The sequence below is a fragment of the Argentina silus genome (genome assembly GCF_951799395.1).
Source record: "Argentina silus genome assembly, chromosome: 12".
In the NCBI taxonomy this organism is placed as follows: domain Eukaryota; kingdom Metazoa; phylum Chordata; class Actinopteri; order Argentiniformes; family Argentinidae; genus Argentina; species Argentina silus.
Window position 1 is genome coordinate 13,362,647 of NC_139666.1, and position 19,738 is coordinate 13,382,384.

General features: G+C 40.7%; 3 protein-coding genes across 4 annotated transcripts; all 3 read right to left on the reverse strand.

Annotated features, from left to right (window-relative positions):
* Nucleotides 1–42: 42 nt before the first annotated feature.
* On the reverse strand, nucleotides 43–372 carry LOC310813542 (potassium voltage-gated channel subfamily E member 2-like; the record flags this gene model as incomplete). The annotated part of the gene is made up of 1 exon (XM_083682600.1): nucleotides 43–372. The coding sequence occupies one exon, from the start codon at nucleotides 370–372 to the stop codon at nucleotides 43–45; it is 330 nt and encodes a 109-aa protein (XP_083538726.1).
* Nucleotides 373–2,207: 1,835 nt separating this feature from the next.
* On the reverse strand, nucleotides 2,208–10,776 carry cyp27a3 (cytochrome P450 family 27 subfamily A member 3; the record flags this gene model as incomplete). Its single annotated transcript, XM_083681915.1, has 9 exons — nucleotides 2,208–3,398; nucleotides 4,044–4,253; nucleotides 4,530–4,611; nucleotides 4,789–4,955; nucleotides 5,079–5,242; nucleotides 5,633–5,830; nucleotides 7,989–8,188; nucleotides 8,838–9,028; nucleotides 10,534–10,776. The coding sequence occupies 9 exons, from the start codon at nucleotides 10,774–10,776 to the stop codon at nucleotides 3,249–3,251; spliced, it is 1,605 nt and encodes a 534-aa protein (XP_083538041.1). The 3' UTR covers nucleotides 2,208–3,248.
* A 415-nt stretch (nucleotides 10,777–11,191) lies between these two features.
* On the reverse strand, nucleotides 11,192–14,390 carry eaf2 (ELL associated factor 2). 2 transcript variants are annotated; one of them, XM_083681505.1, is made up of 6 exons: nucleotides 14,206–14,390; nucleotides 13,654–13,748; nucleotides 13,414–13,550; nucleotides 13,131–13,321; nucleotides 12,747–12,992; nucleotides 11,192–12,494 (listed from the first exon to the last, which is right to left on the reverse strand). In XM_083681505.1, the coding sequence occupies exons 1-6, from the start codon at nucleotides 14,306–14,308 to the stop codon at nucleotides 12,445–12,447; spliced, it is 822 nt and encodes a 273-aa protein (XP_083537631.1). In that variant the 5' UTR covers nucleotides 14,309–14,390; the 3' UTR covers nucleotides 11,192–12,444. The 2 variants fall into 2 exon arrangements, with proteins under 2 accessions (XP_083537631.1, XP_083537630.1); XM_083681504.1 differs by having other exon boundaries at nucleotides 11,192–12,992.
* Nucleotides 14,391–19,738: the final 5,348 nt, after the last annotated feature.

Consider the following 19,738-nt stretch of genomic DNA (forward strand, 5'->3'; position numbering starts at 1 on the left):
GGGGTGTGTATGTGTGTGTGTGTGTGTGTGTGTGTGTGTGTTTTAGGTGTCTGTAGGGTTGCTGATGACGTAGCTCTGTCTTAGCTGAGCTGTCCAGTCCTCCTCAATGTATTTGTGGTAGGGGTCGTCAGAATGCTCGCGCCTCTTCGACTTCACAGTGCTCACCAGCACAGCCACGACGATGAAGGCAAACATTCCAATCATCACCATCAGGTACCAGATGACATTCCGGAAGTTCTCCTCAGCCAGGGTCTTGTCCAGAGACTGTTCGGCTGCTGAGGCATTCCGGCTCCAGTTGTCAAGGTAATGACCCAAGGCACGGGTCAGAGAGTCCTCCAGGTGGAGGGTCAGGTTTGACCAATCAGACAGCATGCTGACCTGGTGGGAGGGGCAAGCAAAGGAAATGGAAGGTTGTAGAGTTTTCCTCCTTCCTCCTTGAATATCAATATGTGTGGATTAATTTTATGGAGGTGTGTTTCTCTGTGAAAATGGAACATTGAGAGTGTCTGTGTATCATTCCTCTCTCTCTCTCTCTCTCTCTCTCTCTCTCTCTTACACACGCACTCACACACACACACACACACACACACACACACACACACACAGTAAACACTCACATAAATCTTAATCTTAAATCTTAAAACCTAAATGAAGTCCATATCTCCATATTTCAAAACCTGTCTTACAGTAAATAAGAAAAAGGTTCAAAAGCTCTCAATATAATTATTATTATTATTATTACTCATATATTATTAATATAATATATAAGTGTCTGACCTCTTAAGTGTTTCGGGTGTCACTCCAAGGATAGTGAAGCTAGATTTACTGCCGTCTGGAGATGTAGACAGGAACCTGTGGAGAATAATTACACTGGACAAGAGAAAGACAGACAGCAACGTTGCACTGACCAAGCAACAAACTAACTTTTGCTTGGAACACATGAAACACTGTACACATTTTATCTTCATTTTATCTGTGGTTTCCCAGAGAAATGAGTGAGTAATGTGTGTATGGTTCAGATAACCTTGGAAAAGGCATCACGCTCAGCTGATAGAGAAAGGGGAGTATAGTGTTGAGGGTCACTCTCACCCTGCCAACACTGCCAAAACCTCCACCGCACACACACACACACACACACACACACACACACACACACACACTTACCATGTTTTGGACAAGTAACGTGCATAACGTTGTTCACCACATGCTCTTGACACTGTCAGACAATAGACCTACATTGGTGCATTTCATGGGCCATCCTTGTCCTGTAGAAGGGCCCAAATTGGCTCCTATTTATACTGTATATACTGTATAAAGCTCTTTCACAGAAACTCACTTCCCTTATCCACTTGCAGTTTTCAGAGTACCAAACCAGGTCCCAAGATTCTGCACGTCTTGTCTGAACTAGGTAAATTGGCCTTTGGTTACTGTATCCCAACCTTCTCGTAGAAACATACTCAAATTAATTATCTTGTGTCAGTTTAAGACCGTTATAAAGGATCTGTCATCCGAGGAGTGTACACATTTTAATTGATTATACTGTGTAAATTGACTTTGTAATTGATATGTAATTACTTAATTGTATTATGTTTGTAATTTGAATGTACATTTATGATCTGTGTCATGTTTGTAAAGCAGGGCTCCTCTCAAAAAGAGACCTTGGTCTAAGTAGGGCCTAAAATAAAGGTTTAATAATATTCCACTAGATGGTACACAACATATGTTCAAAATAACTGGATCTCTAGAAACTAAACCAAGAAATAGATGATTTCCATATCATCATATCATGACTTAAAATGATCAAAAAAAATATAAAAATTACCTGAGAGCAATTAAACAGATTCCCAGTCGTCAAAATTGGCAACCGATTGACTCGGCAACTGATTGATGAAATGCATTTGAGTCCCAGTTAACTCGAAGTCGTGTCATAAAGCATAGAGGTCCCCTGTTTTATGTTCAATGTTGTGCGACATGTTTTCTTTATTGCTTTATGGTATTAAGTTGTGTCCTGTGATGAAGGTAAATAAGAGAATTGAAGGATCGTTTGGCTTGATGATGACCTATGGGGATGGGGAGGGGCCATATCAAACTAAGTATGACTGACACAGCTTTTTCAAATATGTCGATGTTTTTTCTTCTGTTCACTCTGTCTTTTGAAAAGTATGTCACAACCAATGGTCAGAACACAACCAAGTAATACAAGTAAATTGTATTAAGCAAGTATATTTTCAAAACAAGAAAAGTTTATACTGTTCCAAGCAGTTTTGAATGTTTCATTTGGAACATCAACAACATCACTTTTTAGGTAATTATAATATAACATATTGTAAATTAATCTGAGCATAAAATACATTCTAAAATAATTGACATTCAAACAGAATGTTAAGATCACATAGGGTTGTTAACTGTTCTCTTTTACCAGTGCAAATCGCCTCATACAACTGACCACGAAGAGAAAGACAGTTTTTTCTTCTTCGTCAAATTAAAACAAAACTATTTACAAAAAAAAAGGCTAAAAACAATAACAACTTTTAAGAGGTCTTACTGTCTTGCTGTGTTGTGGTCTTGTTACAAATGTGTCCTGTGATGAAGGTAAATAAGAGAATTGAAGGATCATTTGGCTTGATGATGACCTATGGGGATGGGGAGGGGCCATATCAAACTAAGTATGACTGACACAGCTTTTTCAAATATGTTGAAGTTTTTTCTACTGTTCACTCTGTCTTTCAAAAAGTATGTTTGAGGTCGGGGCGGGGGGGGGGGGGGGGGTATATGGTGCATTTTCAAGTGGTGAACTTTATTCTGAGCTAGGCTGTGTTTTCTCAGCATACTGTCACAGTGTAGTGCCATAAGGTGCCCACAAGAGGGACCTCTGTATAAGGAAATGTGCTTCAACACATGTCACAACCATTGGTTGAAATTCAAATGGAATGTAAAGATTACACAGGGTTGTTAACTGTTCTCTTTGATCAATGCAAATAGCCTCAGACCACTGACCACCCAGAGCAAAACAGTGTTTCCTATTTCTTCAAATTAAAACAAAACTATTTACAAAAAGGGTAAAAACAATAACAACTTTCAATATTAAAGCTATATTGTGGTCTTGTTACAAATGTGTTTTAAAGGTGTATACAATAAGGCATTAAGTGAGATAAGTAGACCAAGTGAACCATCTATAAACGCAAAAGAAAGTGCTTGGTGACAGGAAGACTGCACGGTGTGCATACTAATACAGTTCATAGGGATACTCATGCTGCTGCTATTGGTTCCTCTTGCTGCTTGACAATCCTATCCAAAAACTGCAGGTTGATTGGTGTAGCAGGGACAAGAAGGGTTCTTGTGATTGGTTTGACTGTGGCTCCAGTGGGATCTGAACGTATTTCGTAGTGTTTTATCAACTGTGAGATAGAGAGAGAGAAACAAGAGTCAAATTACTTTGTTATTGTCCTTATCTGAATGAATGTTAAGCTTTCATGATCAATGTAAGAGAACTGAATAAACAAAATAAACTCATACAATAAAGCAATGAAACAATCATAAATCCCAAAAAAAAATCAAGAAACAATCAGTTATCTGGGGGAATATATGCGTATATACTGTATATAATGCCGCATTTGTAAGATAACTTTTTATCATATAATTGAACTGGAAGTTCTTTGAAAATGATGATATATGATTTGTTCTACAAGAGAGGTTTGAAAGCACATGTCCTGCAAACAATCCAAGTTAATGATTAAAGTTGCCTCCGAACAGACAGACTTATCATCTATCTCGGTGGGATGAATCAGAGCAAAGTTGAAGGTCTGGCTTGTCATGTTTTCTTAGTTTTTACTGCCAGAGCTTACACAGGAACATAAGCAGCAGAACCTGATACAATGGTAATCAGACTTTTACTACAGTCTAACATTACCTTTCTCTGGGGCTATACAGAGGGGCCGTGCAGAGTAGTAGACTACTCCCATATAAGTTAAATGTTAAAAATGTTAAAAATCTAGAAACACGATGAAGGGTGGATGTTATAAGTAATATGTCTAATGTCTTACCCTGGACAGGATGAGGTACATCTCCAGCTCAGCCACCCTCCTGCCCAGGCAGGCGCGGATCCCGAAGCCGAAGGGCACGGAGCCAAAGGGGTGCTGCTTCATCTCCTTCTTCCCCTCCCCTCTGAGCCAGCGGTGGGGCAGGAAGGCATGGGGGTTTGGGAAGATTGTCTCATCATACGACACAGCGTAGTGACAAAGGTGGAACAGGGTCTGGAGAGGAGAAGAGAGAGAGCTCAGTCAAACACAGCTGCTCCAGCCAACTGGGGCATATATGACTGTTTGGTGTCACGTGTGAGCTACTCTGCATGATAAAAGTCATAAACTAAATCAATATCTGAATGCAAGGACAAAATGCATAAAAACAAGGGTATCCATGTAGCTATATAGTCATATGTCCGCTCAAAAGATGAAATGAAGATGAATTTAGATTTTCTTATTTAACCATTTCCAAATGCTATTGGATGACACAAGTGTAATTCAACTCACATTCTTTGGGAAGAGGTGATCCCCCACCACAATCTCATTTTCAACAGTGACGCGGGCATTTCCTGGTACAACAGGGTATAACCTAGAAAGAGTACACATACACTTACTAGGGTACAAAGGGTAAAAAGGTAGAGTGTGCATATGTATGTCTTCCATATACCCTTTTGCAAAGAACTTTATAATACATTAAGAAAAACAGTACATATAGGTTTATCATCATTGTCTGGTAAGTAAGAATGCCTGGGGGTAAATAACTTACCGCAACGTCTCCCTGACAATGGCCTTCAGCCAGGGCATTCTTGCGATGTCATCACTGTCAGGCACCTTGTCCCCGGGGCAGATACTGACCACTTCCTGGTACAGCTTCTCCTGGATCTCTGGCTCCCGTGCCATGTGGTACAGAGACCACGAGATGGTGTTAGAGGTCTGGATGGATAGGGTGGACGGGGGGTGGGGTGGGGTGTTAATAATAATACTAATTATCTTTACAATAATGTAAGAATACATAAATACAGTATAAATAGTGGTGCAGTTCCCTCCCGTTCTCACCGTGTCCACTCCAGCCAGCAGCAGCTCAGTGATGCTCCCCAGGATCTCTGTGATCGACATCTGTTCACTGACCAGCAGGTGCGTGAGGTACTCTCCCTCCACTGGTTGGCCTAGCCGGACCTTCTCCTGGATCTCCTCCATCTTGTGGCGCACGAGCTCCTCCGCTGGGAGTCAGCACAAACACAATAGACACTAAGCCATTGTTATGAGTTATTGAGTCTGGGACATAGACTGATATAGGCTAAATGGGGCCTGTGAGTGGAAAAATAATTGGGTTTCATTTTTTTTCATTCAGGACATCTGCAGCTAGATGGGGATATTGTCTTGCAATACATATTGTCTTGCACATTGAACTCAACCTAATCTGAATTGTCAGAGCGAACTTTGCTTAGCGTAGCAGCGGTACTTGTTTGGCTTGCGTTGCTGGGAGACAGCCGTGAACTCTAGAAACCTGCACTGCAAGCAAATGAAGGTGGCAAGGAGGGGAATGCTGGGGGCACTTGAGGGTATTCTAACTACTAGACACAGCAGCTATGGAGAGACTACCTGCTTACCAACTTTGAAGAGGTGATCCCATACAGCCACAAAGTGTTTCCAGAAAGGTAGGTAGGGCCAGACAGACTTGGGGAAAAGGACAATGATAGGAGAGAGGCGGAACATTTCCCCTACTGAGACGATGAACTTCTGAGTCTCCTCTGGAACCTCGTCATTCAGACAGCCCATACGTGTCTCAAACAGCACTGAGGAGATCCCTGTAGGCAAGACAGAGGAAAACAGATGTGATAGCATCATCACGATGTGATAGCATGGCAGCTAACAGTGTATGTAAGGTAGTGATTAAGGCCCGGGTTATGTTACATCATTGTATACTGTATATATAATATATATGCCATTTAGCTGACGCTTTTATCCAAAGTGACTTACATTGCAGTGAGTGCATACATTTCAGTATATATGGTCCCAGCAGGAATCAAACACACAACCTAAGCCTTGTTAGCGTCTTGCTCTACCAACTGAGCCACAGAGGAACACCATCATACAATCCAGATAATAGGATTTGCCCAAGGGGACATGTAGTTGCTTGAATTTAATACGTTGTTACAGGAGCATAACTTGACCTTCTTTGTGCTTGTTTGAGTTCAACACATTCACTCCATTCCTGAGTACAGCTCCACATACACAGCTAAGTGGCCTTGTTCACACAATGTAGTAAATGACAGTAACAAGTCATAATCGAATTATAGTATGAGGCACATTTTTCTAACTTCATATCCCACACCTTAGAGCTGTGGATTAAGAGACATGGCATTACACTCATTTGTTTATATGTATATGCCATTTAACCAATACTTTTATCCAAAGTGACTTACAGTAGTGAGTGCAAATATTTTTCTATGTGTACCCAGCGGGAATCAAACCCATAACCCAAGCCTCAGTTTCCAGCACAGTGTTTTCCCAACCGAACCACACAGGACCACACAGGACACATACACAGCTCAGTAGATATCATGAACACATTATGATTGCTGATTGTCTGTCCTCTCTTACACGATGTAGTGAATTACAGTATCAAGTTATTATCAAATGATAGTATGAGGCAGTATGAGTATATTTTTCTAATTGTTCATATCCCACACCTTAGAGCTGTGGATTAACAGGCATAGTATTAAATTAATTTGTTTGGTAACACTTTATAATAATGTTCAGTAATAAAGCATTTGTTAATTGTTGATAATTTACTCACTATTTATTAATCATTAGTAAATGACTAATGATTAGTAAATGATTAATACCGTTTGACCGTTTATAACTTTTATACTTTCATTTTGGGCATCCTGATTGGCTGAATGCTGTGTAACACTTATGGAAGTAACAAGGAAGAAGCATGACCCACTTTGAAAATTGTGTTTTATGAAGACAGTGCGAAGACCATATTTTCACAAATAGTTTTAAACTTTTTGATAGGTAGTAAGGAGGAACGACATGACTTTACAGCCTGAATGGAACATTTTTAAGGGGCCTGCTACAGTAACTCGAGGTGAGAATGGATGTACAAGGCTTAACATTAGCTGCGGTTGGGTGTTAGATGAGACGCCATAACCATTACCCAAGCCTTAGTTGCCAACGCCATGTTTTACTAACTGAGCCACACAGGACTACACAGGACACTGTCAATGTTGCAGATTGATGGAGACTCAAATAAAGTATCTCTCTACTTGTATCTAGTTTACTATATCTTGAATATAACTACAGCATCTATCAACTTCATAATTGTTTTACAATGTCACTGCTGCCCTTGACCTACAAATAGGCCATCCTGCAATAAGCTCTCCAATGGACTGGCTGCCTATCGAGGTATTGAAGGGATCAGCCATTCAGATTCTGTGTCTAATCACCCACCAGGGCTAAAGCTCACTGCACAATAACTTCAAGGTCAGCTCTCCAACAGATACAGCATATCTGATATCAACTCCACTCACTGCTGTCTTTCATTCACAGAAAATGTAGATACTGTGACGAAGGCACAGCACATGGTTATACTCATAGAGTACAAGGAAAATGTTCCCATAAGGTTAGAGCTTACCACTTATGGTAAGACTTACAGCTTTCTGTACCAGAACTGCACGTCAAGACTACATAACTGTGGCAGACTTTGGTAAGAAAGAAAGCCAACTGTGAGATAAACTGAACACAACCTTGAAACTGAAATTGTATGCACAGTGAAACAATGGCCTATAGACCATGGCTTATATTTCTAAAGAAGGGATTTATACTTTACAGAAGAAAATCCCTCCCTTACATTGGTGACAATTACATTTGGTTACCAAGAACATGTTTGTTAACAAATTCCAAGTTATCCTGTGTAATATGTATCGATGCAACAGTTTCAGTACTTTTTCCTCTGCTCACCTTCAAAGGCAAACTTGTAGAGCTCGCCTGCTAGGTCGTTGACCATGACGCCATCTCCCTTGGTAGACCTGAGCCAGGCTACTTTGTCGATGAAATCTGTAACCACGTCATTGATGGTGTTGGTGTACAAGGAGACATGCTTAGGCTTCAGCATCCGTGGGTTCAGGATACTCCTGATGCGCTGCCACTGAACACCCATCCTGTCAACACACACAACCAGAGTGATGGGGAGAGGTACTATATACTGTAGCCATTAGCCACAGGTACAACTGCAGGAGATCAGTTTCAAACCAAGAAGTTAGGGAAAAAAATAGACACAACCTTTAGTTTATTGTATGCTGTTTTCCAGTTTCACATGTTCTATCTTGCCTTGAGCTAGGCTGTTTTGATGATAAAACTATTCAATGTCATGCCAGAAATATGCAGGAAACAGTTTCACACCCAGACTTACTGATCGAATCAGTAACAATAATCAGTTGTTCTTACTTTCATCAATGTTAAATGTTAAAACATAATAAACACAACACAGTTTCATATGCCAACCAGTAGGCCCACTACAAGCTGGTGCAATCAATGTTCCATATAAAGGTATAGATCAGTTGGTGCAAACAGGACATTATGACATTTCAGTGTGCTGCAAGAACAAGCTTGATAGGAATTTCAAAATTCCGATAAAGTGATGCTATTACACATACAAATGCTATTATGCTATGCAAATACAAGTATTATTATAACAAGAGTACAATATAGACTGACTAGAGAGAATCTCTTTAGTACTGTAGCATATCCAGGCTAATTGACCCATTTCCAGCAGCCTTAGTGGCAGGTCTACATGTCTTTTTCACTCACTCTGTGAGAGGGCCGTATGCATGGTTCCTGAGATCGCGGTACCCCCTCCAGTGGGGCATGTCCGTGCGGACAGGAAGGCGACCCTCTTGTCTCAACACCTGCTCGATCAGCTCAGCACTGGCCACGTTCACAATCACCAAGGGCCCATACTTTGACTTCCACAGAGGGCCATATATCTTGTTGTGTTCAATCTGGGATAGAGGTGAGGGAACCATTGCAAAGGTGAGTGAGAAATCTCTGTTTGTCAAACCAACAAACAAGTAGCTCATCGGGTTCATCAAACATTACATCTAGGGTTTAGCAGAGGAGCGTACAAAAAGCTTAAGACCATGCACATTGTTTTGCCTTATCTAAAGCCAGACACCATATGCACATTTAGGGAGCTACCAGACTTGTGTGAACACATCATGTTTCATGACACCCACTGCATCTTTTGTATTATCAGTGTGTCAACTGAATCAGTAGAGTAGCTTGCCCCAAGCGATGATCTTTCATAACCTTCCTGTCTCACTTGGCAGCAATGAGAGCATGTCAGTTGAGTGGACATAATTTGACCACAGCATGGAGCTGGTATTCAAAGCATTCACCAAGAAACAAAATCCCTTCATTTTTTCACCTTCAAATATCCTTGATTCCCTGCTTAATTCTGTCAATTGGAACCTTAACTGTGAATTTAAGAGTTTCTAAAAGGGTTTTCTTTTTAAAGAAATTATTAAGGGGTTTTGTGCATGGATTACAGGATTTTTAAGCAGAAAACCACCCCTCACAAAGTACACATTAAACGACCCCTGAATGAAATGTGTACCGTAACCTGTCCTTAATTGTTCAAATTAAGGTACCTTCTGCATTATAAACCAACTCTGTCCACATTGATCTGTCTTATAACTCGCAAGCAATTATGAGAACGATAAAAAGTAGCCCGCGCTGTTAAACTGTTACCATGGTTACAATGGGATAGACGAAATGGTTTGCCTCAAACCCGGCGGTGGCTATGGGCAGGGGTGGGTTCTGCCCCCCCAAACCTGCGTCTTGCCCATCCATTCCTGTGTTTGAATGTTTAATGTCATATTTGTATTTACTGTATGTCCATATACTATGTCTATCGATTTAGCGCTGCCCCTTTTGTTAATAAATTGTAGTTTTTGGATGTATTCTTCAAATAATACAGCTTTGCTAGCTTAACTGAAAAATACTAACAGTTGATTGGAGGCGTGGCATTCCACTCTGTTCTGAACTGCACCCCTGAATTTACATTGAATCATGATTAAAGGATATGATTAAAGCCTGAATGAGGTGCATGTCACGTCTCCAACCAACTGTCATTGTAAAAGGGAAAATTCAGATAACTACGGGATTTTTACAAGAACCCCGAATATGCATTTAAAACTGAATTAAGTGATCTATACCATTTTAGGGGATTACGGTATACTTAAGGGCGTACTTAATATGTACTTAAATTAATAAATACGGGGTCTGACAAGCAACTCAAATTACTGTCGCTTTCAAAATTAAGTAAGTTTCCTTAGGGGTTCAGCATGTTTTCAGGGGTACGTTAAGATGAAAGTAATTGTATTTTAAGGATTACTGTTGCCATTTGAATGTTGCCAAAAACGGAGAGATCAGACATTGTTTATACGTGAGCATAACGCGAGCCTGCTTACTCATACCACTTACTTGCATGACTCATGCCACTTACTTGCATTTGGTGTGTTGTCTGGAAATACCCTTTGCCAAAAAGCCAATATAAGGACTTCATAAAACTGGGCCCATCCAAATCATCCATAGTTTTCTGTTTATTGTTGTCACCCATCACTGTAGTGGAGGCGTCTCGTCGCCTGTCACCAGCATATTTCAACGTCGTTGTCACTCTTGTAACTCCATTCTTATGTTCAGGGTAGCATGCACGCAATCCAATCTTTAACAGTGACTTCCGAAACATTTTTGGGGATAAATTGTTATGACTTGAACACAAACCGAACGCGTAGTTACGTGCGTCGCCCTGTAGTATATAATAATGGCTTCTTGTTTTCAGCTACAATGAGCGCAGTCAGTCTGTGCCGCCCTAGTTTCCACCTGATCTCAAGTGAACTTCGTCACTTTTTACTATTGGCCAAATCCATGTGAACTGCTGGCCTGCATGATCAAAGTCCAGTGTTATAACAGTCGGCGAGAGATCGTCAAATTCACCACTTCGAACAAGATATCTCTTAATATATCTTAGACTTGTACTTACTTACTTATTTCATATTAATGTGTATGACAGAATATCGACAGTTATGTAATTATGCACCATTCACCCTCATTCACATGATCTAATCATACAAGCCCTAAAATGAAAATACATGGCACATACATTGACAAACAATTAAAATCTTTATTTTTCTCTGCACAGAAATTAATACATGTATTCAAATAGTTTACTAACAATATGTTGAACCCACATTTTTTCCGATGGAAAAACATGTTACTATATTATTACTTCCTCACAATTCATCGTACATGTTTTCCTCACTCTCTCCCCTTTTCCAATTGCCGGAGATATTTACTGTAGAGGCCATGGTCAAACATAAACACTTATTTCCTGTGTAAGGAGAGAGGGGGGACATCACCAAAATGAGACCGGAAAACAAAAACAGAAAGCATTATAGTAGATGGAAAGGCAAATGCAAAGGCACATGAAATGTTGTGAGACTTTCACAGACATGCAGTATGGAAGTATCTGACTTGATAACAGTGTAGACTCCATTGCTCTGTTGCCCAAAGAATATATTAATAAAGCAAATGTCTGTTGGTCTTCTGAGTAAATATATAAAATATAAATAATAATCATACGTCAGATTCAAGTATTGCAGGTTTAAAGCTACAAAGCCAAGTAATCTTTCAAATACATTACGATTCACTGAACTAAATCTTTGAGTAGCATTACGCTCACTAAATCAATCCATTTTCAAGTAGTGCACTAGTTTCCTCTCAGACTCCCCTTGATATGCTGCTAGAGTGTACATTAAACAAGGTACATTTAAGATAATTCCTAATATAGCAATGAGATCACTAGACTGCCTCAACCTATCCCCATACTTTAAGAGTTTGTCTTTCTTGGTAATCACAAGGCAAAAGCTCCTAGAACTAATACTGATGCTATAACTCTAATGACTTCTTCCCAAAGGAGCAAATGCACAGGGATCCACACTGATATTGATGTGGCTCATCCTAAATAATAATAGCAGTACTGTTCAGCTCAGCAGTATGGATTCTAGTTAGCCATTGTTAACTATGAACACCCAACTAAAACAAACAGTGAAAATCATCCAGTTTAGATATTTGCAAATACAATAATTCATCACAGCTTTTAGCCTCTGTCTGTTAAAAGGCACAATGGATGTTTACAACTGAGACTATTGATATAGACTATAGAACTATAAGACATTAAATTGAAATGCTGGTTGTTGCTTCTGGAGGTGGATGTAGTCTTGTCTGGCAAAAACAGCACATCCATGAGTCCTCCTCTTCTACTCATCCTGTGACCCGACAAACCGTGACAACCGTGACGTGACAAACTAGTACAGATGTCAACAGACCCACTCTCTGATTCACCCCTTTCATGTACTCAGTCATCGTCACTCTCACTTCCAGATTCACTTAACTGGAGGTCATTCTCTGAAAAGATGGGGAAATAACAAAATTGTGCATTACTTACACTGTAAACATATTTACACACGTCACATGAGGAAGAAATGGCTTGAAATACACAAAACTTACATGGTAAGGGTCTAAAATATCTAGTAATACAAAATAGGGTATATTACTTGATAAGGAGGCCCCCTATTTTATGCTCAAGTATATTCAAAATTCATGTTAAAAAATGTAACGTTGAAAGTAACTCCAGAGGGGAGAGATATGGTAATTTACTGAGCGTGTTCATGAGGTGGCCACCACTCTCCTCTGGGCGTCTGTGTGGGGTGGTGTTGGTGTTGGTGAGAATGGGCATCCCCTGGTGGACAGGGGCCGGGGGAGCAGGGGGCGGTGCCCGAGCCTCGTCCTCAGAGTCACTGCTGCTGGAGCTGTCCCCACTGCTGGAGGACGAGGAGCTGTGGGAGTCTGAGGAACTGTCCCCACTGCTCATTTGGTCCATGCCACGCGCCTCCGCCATCAGCTCTGCAAACACATACAAAACACTGACGTTGCTTCCTTAACCCCTCGACCACAGTAACAGTCCTCCATTATGCCCATGGGCTTGATAGTTTGTGACAACAAAGGAATATTGTGAAAAATATGATATTCTACTGCAACTACCTCTCTCTATGTCATCCATTGGTGAAGCTGGGGACATCTTCTCTTTTGGAGGAGAGCTCTTGGAGCCTGCTGGATTCTTGCTGCTGCTGCTGCTACTGCTGCTGCTACTGCTGCTGCCAGTCTTCATCTGCTGGGTTAGACGGCTTGTCTGCTGCTCCAGACGGGACTGGACCTTGCTGCTTCCTTCAGCCCTGAGAAACACAGACGCGTCTGAGGTCACAGCCAGTGCAAACAAGAGAGCCATGGGAATGTGGTCAGCACAGGTAACTAGCTGTCCACCCACCTGGTCTTCTTGACTGCAATGTTGCTGTTGAGCTTTTCTAGGCGATACTCTCCTGTGTCGTGGTTTACAATGAGAATACATTCCTTCATATAGGGCCTCTTAGATCCTTTGAAGACAGTTACAGGAGCAGTTGATCCCTGAGGATTTCATTGAGGGGTAGAGGGGAACACAATTAATATGTAGGCTACGCAATACACATTCAATAATCAACTGCAGAACTTGTGATGAATGATTCTTTACCTCCAAATTGGGTAGAGTTATCGTAACTTGCTCCCCTTTGCCCACTTCAAGCTCGCCCTCACAGGCTGTGTCGATAGAAGCTGGTTTGAAGTCATCTGAGACCGACAGACAAGAACATTGTATGAGCTCCAAACTGTTGGGGGACTTAGCAATTCACCAATACATCCTGATTCAACACACGACAGTAACAAACAAGGGTTCAAACATTTTCATTATTTTATAGGGTGCTGCAGTTACCACCATTCACCAACAGATGATGCTATAAGGCAACTCTTGTAATAGATACCAGTAACATTGTAGCTAGCTCGTTTGCTAGTTGGCTAGCTGTCAAGTTAGCAAGCAACCTATAGTGCTAGCTAAGACATTGAAGCAATGAAGCCTATTGTATCTGGTTTACTGATAGCCAGTACTATACATAGCCTAGGCCTATACATAACACTCAATAGTTTGATCACTGTTATTTAACATGATAAAGAGTAACAGATTGATCACTGTAGGATGCTAGCTAGTCTTGCTAGTGCTAAATTGCTAAGTATTCAAAATGCCACTTACATCGCACTGTATGATATGCGCCTTTTGGTTGCCTCTCAAATGTTTCCCCTAATTTTAAAACATGTTCTTGATTGTCAAAGTTTGAGTAAGCTGTTCCATTCATTATAATCAAAGTTTTCAACCATATGCTGACAACAGGAAACTTTTTACTTCCAACTTCCACGATACCATCTACGGCAGTAGACCTAGCCACCTCACTTCTAAAGCTAAGCTCTGCCCTTCCTTTGTTATGATTGGCCACGGCTGTCCATCTCCTTTGACTGATTTGTTCAAAGACCAGTCAAGCCATGTTTAAAGGCACTCAATTATCGATGAGAAAATTGTTACTGTAAATTCAATAGTGCTACATTTTGGATGTTTTTGACATTCCATGTCTAGTTGATTTCATTTCATGGATATTTGTCATCTTTTCATGCATGAAATTGTATCACTTTGTTCATGCAAATTCATTCTAATATGCATCTACTGTGTCCAAATGGTTAGCCTTTCATGTTTTGAATGGTAAACTCACATGAATGAATCAATGCATATTTGTAGGATGGCGTGAGTGGTATAATGCAATGGTAACGTTTACTGATTCTGTATTTCATGCATTTCAATGCTTTCAGAATTTCACAGGCAAATTGACTCACCAGGACACCCAATGTCAGTGTCATTCTATTTATTTAGAAAGGTAATTTCATACATGACAGCAATCCCTTGATCAAGGCTAACCTTAGGATGTGGTATAGTTCACAGTGTTTATTTAGAAGGGATTCACAAAACATTGATGGGTCCATTACGACTGCCAATGGCCCCTGGTGTGAGCATTGATTACTTTGTCTTATGATGACTGTTGGATAGATGATTCATTTACTTAAACAAATGTATTTGTTGTAAGTCGCTTTGGATAAAGGCATCTGCTAAATGGCATAAATGTAAATGTAAATGCATTGTGCTTGATAAAGCGTAGCAGTGCTGAGCAGGTGGTCTCTCACGCAATGAATTAGTAACAGTCATTTGCTGTTATGGCGTTGAACTGGCTGAGTCTCAAATGCCTTGTGGAGGTGCAAATAAGCTCTTTCCCTTCCTTAAACTGTTAATGAATCCTAATCCTTCAATGCCTGCTGTGTCTGCATTTTTTGAGCTATGTCGCCCTTCAAACCTACTGTAGGATCAAAGAGAGTGCAGAGAAAGAGAATGTTAAGCTTATGCAAAAGCATATAAAATTGGTCACTGTGTGTCCAATGTAAGCTGCCAGTGCCCACCTTACTCACAGATTGGAGCTATGGTGGGAGGTAGGATGGTTGGAGTGGCATCAGAAGTCTGGACTCAGTGGTCTGGTCCTTGTTCATGGAGAACTAGGCCAAGTGATGTGTAACTATAAATGACAACTGGGGAAAGAAAGAGTATGAGAGTAGTGTCATGAAAAGAAAAGGTAGGGAAGATATATTTTAAAAACGGGCTGGAAATAGAGAGAAGGCTGGAATAGAGATAACAAAAAGAAATGATGAAGGATTTTGAACTTAGAATAAAGTTCATTTGCCACATAGGTCTTTGAGTAGCCTATCAACTGGGGAAAGGATATAACTATAAATCATTAATTAATGAATGGATTAATGTATTACTTTGTTCATTACTGCACAAAATGTATGGTGCAATTCGGTACAAATAAAGGTATCACCAAAAATGCTTAAAGAACTTAACTTGCCATAGCAGTGTGGTATCCATGTGAAAGCAGTAGGGATCCTGTCTACATGGAGGGAGGGAAACAATGGCAATCCTTTGGTGATATCAGTTGGTAGGGGTTGCCCTTGAACTGCGGGAGGTGAAGTTAACTGTCTCTAAGCAACGATTTTCAAGTTCACAATATGGTATCAGTGGACCACAAAGAAGATCCTTCTTGTGCAGTAAGGTAATCGTCAGGACAGAGAAAGAATACCCCCATAGATCCTATGTCAGCCTTGTAACAGGATATTGAGGGGTACCAGTAAAGAAGCCATGTCCATTCGTGATCAGATTTCATCTACATTTTACATTTTAGCTATTCACATGTCTAATTAATAAGGTGCACCTGTTCCCTGGATACCCCTGCCATGAACCAAATGAATGTCAAGTGTTGCCTATAATTTCAGTGTTTTAGAGATAGCCTATAGGCGCTTCATAATGTAGGCTACTTTTTGCCTTCTGGGTGAGGGGGGTGGGGGGGCACATACACCGCAAGGTTTTGGCCAACCAGTTCCAGAATAAGCGCTTGCCCTGTTTCCAGTTTCCAAGGAAACATCCCAAAGGAGGACTGTTTTACAGGGCTGCACAGACAAGTCCTCGTCCAAAACGATAAAACTGAAGCTCGCGCAAGAAAAAGTTAGAGAATATTGTCGTGATTGATGATTTTTTAAAAAGGGTTTTAAAACGTAGCAAATCGATGAAAGCGAGTGCACGCGAGTAGCTCATTAATCCTCAATGCCAAGCTGCAAGTGAAACTGCTCGCTCGGGATTCGGGACCATTCGCGAGGGGAATCTGCCCGTGATGAGATTTTTCTGAGGTGCAACCACTTTTATGAGTGAGGTAAGAGAAACGTAAAATTTAGTTTGTAGCCTACTAATAGACCACGATATCAAACTAATTTCACGAGTCAGACAATGACATTGACTTAAAATGGCCAAAGCTTGGGCTACCCGTTCAAATGAACACCATTCGAGGAACATCTTTAGTTTGATATTAGCCTACCGCTACTCATAGACGACTTTAACGTTTGATTTAGCGTGATGGCATTATTGGCATAGTCACTAACTAAATTCAAAGGCCAACGCTCGAGTTACGACGTTTCCAACGAAGCTCCGCGCGAAGAAGAGATGCCATCCAATGTGTCTCGTGGTCGTTACGAAGCGGTTTTCTGTTGAGGGACTACGAGGATGCAACACTGAAGTAGCTTTGTATAAATAATATCATTTTATGAATAGTCTTACAGACATAACTGAACATGCCGCCTAGGTTCCTGCAGGTATACGCTACCTATAATTAAATAGACTTATTTCTCTCTTACACCGTTTGCTCTTTTCGACTGCTTCAGAGACGGTCTAGAGCTGCCATGCAACGATTTATTATGTAGCCTCTATGCTTGTTTTCTCTCCAGTTTATGTTTGTTTGTTTTAGCAGTTTTAGGCTACTGTTATTGTTACACACAATTGTTGACACACAGTGATGTTTTAGTTTAGATGTAATAGTATTTAAGATGACTGAGTTGAGAGTTTTCATTGGGAGCGAGAGGCAAACCTGTCACCCCTGTGAGGTATTTGTTTTTTTTGCGCCATATAGATTGTATTTGGGTCCCATAGGTCTAAGCAAGTGAAAGCCACAGGCAGGGATGTACTGGGACTTCATATGCCCCCTGCATGCCTTGAAATAACTTCAGGTCATTACCCTAATAAAAGGGGCAGGGGTGGAAGCAGCTGTCACTGAGCTTACCTGTATGGGGATGACTGTAACTGGGCAGGATGCAGGATTCCGCATTCTGTCGTCAGTTGTAAGGCCTATTAGAATCACATGCATGTGCACATGCAGGCTGGCACTGGAAAGCCATGGGTAGAAATAATTAAGCCTATACAGTTTGCATGGCTCTGGTCTGATGAGAGCCAAAGAGGGCAGATGCTGAATTAGAGCTAGAAGTTTCTAGGTCTATTCTTTGACCAGCACATGCTAGGCCTATGTGATCTTAAATAAATTATGTTGAATGGTATTCAGTAGGGAGTGGTATTCAGTAGGGAGTAGTGTAACTTGAAAATATAGCCAGAATTGTTCTTTGTTCCTCAACAACACATGAGAAAAATGGATCCCACGATATTTTCCATCCGATCAGCACATGATGAAATGTTGATGAAGATTGATTTTTTGGAGTGTTTTGAAGATGAGACCTCCCATGGTCATTTGATTGGAAAACCATTGACTGTTTTCATCATGGGTACACTCAGTCCCACAGGACTTATATGGGACACCATAGCTTAGTGTGTCCTTGCAGTGAATAAATCTAACCCTACTGTACATAGACATGTATTCATTCAACATGCCTTCTCTCCATCTGTGTGCATTCCATCTAGAAGGATTGAATGCAAGGCTATTCTCCCTCCCTGTTACGGTGCTTCATTTCTTGAAATAGAAATGTTCTGTACACAACTGCATTCAGACTAAATATCCCCTGGTATTCATGACTTGCAGCATAGCCTTATTCCATTCAAGGTTATTTGAGGTGTGTACAATCTGGTAGCGAGAACAGATAAGCAACAATAAGCTGTTGTGTTCCATTAAAATCTATTGGTTGAATTATCATTGGCCTCTCTTTAACAGTGTTCTACTTTATAATTGAACAAGACAAGATTGACATTTGACAAAGAGAGAGACCACCACATAGACAGACTCAGAGCTTTAACAGGTAGATTATTCACACTGCTTTCATGGTTCTCTCAGGGCTCAACAGGGATTTAATGAAGTGAGGTACACAGAACAAAGGTCAGGTAATGGTTCTAGGTTTTTACATACAGTCTCTTACTGGCCATACTCACATTGCACTAACCGGAGTCAATAGCACTAGACTTAATGAGACAGGGCGATCAGTCAGGCTGCGCCAGCAGATATCTCTGGCAGGTGAGGGGCACTTGGGCGCCTTAATGCTGATGTGTAGTTGAGACAGGCATCGTAATGCACTCTTTTTTTTTATTTGGAGCAAGTTGGCATTACTGGACTGAATGTAATTGCGTTCCATTAACGTAGTAGCTGAGATCAGGACTTCTGGTCCATTGACTTCCAATTATTCAAGTAGGTAATGGTCATTAGAGCAGTCATTAAGTGATTACAGTAATATTTCATGTTCAAGTTTTGCATGGTGTACAAGATCAAGATGCAGCTATGTATATTGAGTTATGCTGTATATCTGTATATCTGCATAACCATGAGTAGAATGTATGGACTGCGATAATATCTAAGGCTCTCTTATGTCTGTATTTCTTAAATGTTTTGGAAGTAATTAACTAGGAGCATGTAAACAGAGCTTGTGTTGCTGATCTATCAAGCAGTGGTCTTTAGTTTTCAATGTGGGTCCTTATTAACACTGTCTTACTGCTGTGTAACACACTGTTGTTTCATTTAATACTGTATTTTATATACTTGGATGGAAATCATTGTGTAGAGGTACCATATAGATATATATAGAGTCCCTCACTGTTCTCTGTGCAGATCCAGCTCTGACGCGACGGGAGGGTCTCCCCTCACGAAAGCAGCACTGACCACAATTCAGCTGGAACTTGCCCTTGATGAGGGACTGGTGCCTTATTTCAAGAGCACCATTATGCCTCAGTAAAGGCATGTGGAAAACGACAAAAAGTACAATATGAAAAAATCACTTGATCTTCACTTTCAAACTCCCCGATAGGGGCTTGCTATGATGTATTATTTTCTGATTATCTTTTGATGAGAAAACAGAAAGACAATAGCAATTTGATGTTGTCAGTCGGGTAAATAATGACCACAGAAAGCCTGTTCATTTGGAGTCTCCGTCTC